Source organism: Opisthorchis viverrini (genome assembly GCF_000715545.1).
Source record: "Opisthorchis viverrini unplaced genomic scaffold opera_v5_232, whole genome shotgun sequence".
NCBI lineage: Eukaryota > Metazoa > Platyhelminthes > Trematoda > Opisthorchiida > Opisthorchiidae > Opisthorchis > Opisthorchis viverrini.
In genome coordinates, this window is record NW_008751891.1 from 525,237 (window position 1) to 530,669 (window position 5,433).

The following is a 5,433-nucleotide window of genomic DNA, read 5'->3' on the forward strand; positions in this document are numbered from 1 at the left end:
AGTAAATAACTCCGCAGCGAAGGCCTTCTTCCTTTCGCTAGCAGTCTTCCTAAGAGAACATGTGCCCTGATAAAACTCATGCCAGCTGTTTGCTTAGGTGGGAGTCGCTGCAATTATCTATAAAAATAGTTTTGTTCGGTTGGACTGAATGAAGTAAACATGGTGCAGAATTTCTAGAATTTTACCAAACCAAACAGGACAGAGTGGAGTGGGTGCTCAGATAGAGAGGCAAAGTCAATTACCGAACTGCTACTGTTTCGGCCAAGTTGTTGAGGCGAATAAACTTGGAGAAAGCATCGAAGATGACTATTTTCTGTCGCCCCATTCCTCTATTCTGCGTCTCAAAGAATCTCCGCATTTTTCTCGGTGAAATCTTTCGCCTCAACAACACCACCACTAGCTGAGAAGTGCATTAAGAGGAAGGAGCTGAACAAAGCTAAAGGTGATTTTATAGATTCTTCCCACGAATTGGAACAGCCCCTTCCACTCAGTCCCTTACGGTGACAGGAGAGAATGTACATGACCATTGATTTGCACACGTGGTGCGAGGGCACCGTATCTTCAGTGCAGAATTACATCACATGTTGACTAGAAAAGCACTCGATTGACAGTTTAATACAATTAAACCGGTTGCGCTGGCTAAATCGTACGTTACAGATGCCTGGAGACGGTCTTCTAGACAGATTTTTCGCCTTACGCGAATTCGAATGAGTTAATGGAGCATGTGGACAGGATTCAACTTGACGAAGAAGTACTAAAAGTCCAAAAAAGGGCTTTGACAAGGCTGGTGTACATGACCTGGAAGATACGGTGGAACCACGGAAGCAGTGTGGCTCCTGTGAATAATCAGTCATCTTTACTCTGATTGTTTTACCTTCACCAGTTTGCAGCTTTCCCGTGATGATCTCACTTTCCATTGACCAGATATTGTGACAATTGGACTCGAAGTACTAACGTGCATGGCTGGAAAGCGTAACTAAAAATGATTCGGCATCCTTCATATCCTGTTTCTGTGACTGCGTGATAAGAGCTCTGTGTGTGACATATAAGAACGTAAACGCAGACGATCAGTGAATGATAAGCACTGGATTCTTCCGTGCGTTACCACTGCTGTAGGGGGGGAGATGGCCCAGGTGGTTAAAGCGCGAATTTACTCACCAGAAGGTCCGTGGTTCGAACCCGACCTCTGCCTCTCGACTTGGCTTGGGAAACCTGGCAGTATCCCAGCCCTCGTGCTTCCTCCGGGTGGCATGGCAGCTAGGCACCGAAGGGGTGCTACAGCTGAACAATTTTTTCCAATTTACCACTGTTGTAGACAAGATCAACTCAGTAAACACAGGTTTGACCATCGTAACCTCTACTGGGAGCTTACAAACTCACAGAAATCAACATATGGTTGGTGGATTCGTCACTTCATAGAACGAATCCCTGGTCACGTGACAATTCAGGTGCGTACAGAGTGCGCTGGTTGATTAGCGGTAAGACGGTTGCCTATCACGTCAGATGTTTGGAGTTTAAAATCCGGCAAAATCAAGGTTATTCACTGCTGATGAGCCCTAGGAAGAGCGAAATTCAATTCTGGTACTTCCCTTTTTTGATGTGGACTCATCAGAATAACTACGCCTAGGGAGAGGAAGACTTTCAAACGAGAGAAATGTAAACCCAAGCACCCACCTTTCACACTCGATCAGGAATCCAAACTGGCCACTTGGTTCACATCATTATAGCGGACATTCTTTCGCTGTCCATTATTGAAAGGTATAAGTTTATTGACTTTCCGGCTTTACTTCGCTGTTGCCGTTCAACTACTGACCAATCCGTTTCAGTCGATCACCGTCTAACCTGAAGCCAAAAGTTGCAAGCGCAACCACCTTTTCGCTTTTCCGGTCTATTCACAGTGGGGTCTTTGAATAACTAGTTGACATAAGCTGAAAGAGATACTCTGAGGATGCTCTTGTCCCTTTCGAGGAAGCCCCGTCTAACCTGAAGCTAAAAGTTGCAAGCGTAACCACCTTTTCGCTTTTCTGGTCTATTCACAGTGGGGTCTTTGAAGAACTAGTTGACATATGCTGAAAGAGATACTCTAAGGCCAGACGCTCTTGTACCTTTCGAGGAAGCCACCATGGGTTCAAGTAGAACATAAGGTTGGCGGAAACTCGGGGACTGCGCCTACCTGATGAGCACCAAGAAGGGCGAAACCGGTCATGGGCTGTCGAAGAGTTTTCAGCAACCTTATGACTAGTTTCTTTTATGAAATTACTACTATGGTTCGTCTGTGAGAGAGCGACTACACCAATTACAACCTAAACAGGAAAGTGGGCAAAAGTCGGTGATCGTCTGATTTAGTTGACAAGATAACCAACGGATTGAGCTGACTGAACACATCCAGTTCTATCGATAGATCAACCTATAAGCACAATCATACATACGCGTTACTCCTTCGCAGTTCTTCCGGCTCTACATCACTCAGTAACTGTTTCTTCAAAGGTATACACGTGTTGAACCGATTCATGAGCTGACACATTGTCTTGTCAGTTCTTTAGCGGGTCCACAACTTTATTATTCACCTCGGTTCCCCATACATCCTGGAAGGGTATGATGATCTCAGTCAATTGTGAAATTGTTCGAACAAAAGCCAAGAAGTGACGCTGAGCTGATAAACAACAAACTTGTATTGAAAAAAAAACCTACTAAAATGACCACCACCCCCCTAAAATAATCCAAAGAACAGAAGGAATGTAAATATGTATGCTCACTTGGCGCTGGATGGTGGATCGCATTGAAGGACCCAACTGACGTCAGGGATATCCACTCCGCGAGCCATGACATCGGTACTGAGGAGGACGGCGCTGAGAGAGTCAGAACAGATTGAGAGAAGAGGGAATAAATCCGAAGGCAAGGCTAACCGAAATGTAACACTGGACGGACAACAGGTTTTGCAGGCAGTCGACCAAAACCCAGTGGATGGGATTCACCGCTAAGCTAAATGAGACTGCTTGAAGACCAACAAGAAAAAGTGGCATAATCACTAAAGTCAGCTGTTTACTTAGGTCTAACACAATGTGTACTTTGCGCAGCACACATTAAAGATAAGTGAGTCTCGCCGACTGAATGAAACACTAGGTGTGTTGGTGCACAGGTGACTGGGGAGTGCCCCCCCCCTCTCCGCGAAAAGAGCATACTTTGGAACCAGCCGAACTCATGCTCTTCCTGGAAGTGTCCAACCTTTAAAGAAAGGGGAGACGTGAGTCCCAAGTTGGTGCCCCAATAAATATCTGATGAAGGTTCAGTCCTGGAAACATCAAAACCGAGAGATTCAGCTGGTTTCCAGGTGGGTCTCTCGAGAAACCAAATTAGTTTGCAAATGAGTGTATATTCGCTAATTTCGTGCAGTTTGGTTTCAAGTAGAAGATAAGGTTGATGGAAACTCGGGGACTGCGTTTAACCTGATGAGCCCCAAGAAGGGCGAAACCGGTCGTGGGCTATTGAGGAGTTTTCAGCAACCTTAAGAGTGGTGCATTACAAAAGGTTCAGTCCTGTTTTAAACAGTTCAATGGGACACAGACGAAGCACAGAGTGGTTGTAAATTTCGGTCTCTTAATATCTGCAAACGAACTGATACGCTATCACTCCGATAGCTCTATGTAAATCTCCATTCCTTTCGAGGATTTTTTCGATATGAACTTCCCTAATGAACAAGCAGAGACGATCGATATCATGCAGTTAGTTAATTCCTAATGTGTTCACCTTTCGAAAAGTGTCTGCAAGCACTATATCCGATATGTACAATAAAGCCAGTGACGTAAACATCTGTCACGCTCCAACGTCTTCTTTGTTGGTCAGTAAACTCCTCATTGTCGCCCACCAAGGAGCAAGAAGCTTTCCCATCGGCCACCGTGGTTTCCAAGGGGAAGTAGACATAGTCTTTCAAAGTCCTTCGCGTTGACACGAAATCGTTTTCTCTTTAGAGATGCAAGTTGTTAACCCTGTATATGATGACAGCGGACACCGAATGAGCGGAAAAAAATAAATCGATGTTCCTCTAATTTGCTGAAACGGATTGGGAAATCGACAAACATCAATTCCACCGTAGTTTGCCGACGATTTTATAGCACTCAGTTGATGAGACCCAAACAATACTACGTGTTACTATTCCCATTAAGTGTGAGAATCTCTTGGCATCCACGTCAGGGCTTTCTTTCCAAAAATGGGGAGTCTTGAAGTAGCGGTTCAACAGTAACAATTGCCCGGGATTCGATTTTGAGTTCCGATCACTATTAACCAGGTCACATACTTCTTGGAAGTACGTCCACTTTGTAGAGGTGCCCACTTGGGAGAACCATTGTTCAGCTGTAACACCCTTTCGGTGCCTAACTGCCATGCCACCCGAAGGAAGCACGAGGGCTGGGATACTGCCAGGTTGCCCAAGCCTAGACAAGGGATGTCGAGAGGCAGAGGTCGGATTCGAACCACGGACCTTCCGGTCAGTAAATTCGCGCTCTAACCACTTGTTCCACCTCGCCCCAAAAACCATTTATCAGCTTGTCGCTGATGACCCTCATGCCCAGCAATGTCACACTGATCTAAATATCTTCCGGGGAATCGTCTGCATTAAGGTGAAATTTCAAGCATATCGGTGTCAGCGGATTTTCTCTAGTTAGCATGTGACCAGTGACATTCGTAGTTATACGGAAGAGGCTGACTCGGGACTCTTTTGGTCAGTAAGTTCACATTTTGACTAATCGAGGTGTGCACTTTTCTGTGAGAACGTGTGCCCACGTCAAATCTACCGAAGGGATTGACGTTTGTTGGTCGGCGGATAAGTTCTATTGACGTGATTCCACGGAGTCTGACCAACCACGCTTGGAATCGCGCTGACCATAGTGCACCCTCTCTCGTCATCTAAAAGAAGTGAGCTGGAGTGAAGTGAAAGGACTGCGAGGAATGGTGAAGAGGGACACTTACACGCCCTAATGAGCAAGTTAGGAGACCCGACGGGCAACACCATGAGACAGGTTAGTGTAATCCTTAGTTGTATACGCCCTGAGACACTAACAGGGCACCCAGAACTGGGCTGAATGATGATTCAAGTATTCAGGAAAGCCTTTGGCTCAAAAGCCTGACTGGAAAGTGGCGACCTTTCATCATCATCATCGACAGCATGACATCAGTGTTCAACACCGATGCTTCACTGCCGTACAACCATGACTTATTTGAAGGCCTTACTGTAAAGAAAAGGTCGGCGAGCTGAACCACCTCCTCGTGGTGCCAACCGGGTAGCCTGGACGTCTGTCTGGGTGAGCTAAGAGTTCAGCAACTCCAGACAGGGCCAACCACCCCGTTTGGTTTCAATGTGCTGGTTACTTTCGACAATGTATACTACGAATCATCTGGCGCCTCCGCACCAGTTCCAACCAGTACACAGGAGAGACT

At 46.0% G+C, this 5,433-nt stretch overlaps 1 protein-coding gene across 1 annotated transcript in view; it reads right to left on the bottom strand.

Moving 5' to 3' along the window:
* Positions 1 to 5,433, bottom strand: part of T265_08757 (hypothetical protein) — a gene marked incomplete at both ends in the record, with an annotated part of 30,602 nt that overhangs the window by 14,940 nt on the left and 10,229 nt on the right. The window contains one exon of the mRNA XM_009174646.1: positions 2,757 to 2,849. Coding sequence (XP_009172910.1) covers positions 2,757 to 2,849 — 93 coding nt within the window. The remainder of the gene's footprint in view (positions 1 to 2,756; positions 2,850 to 5,433) is intronic.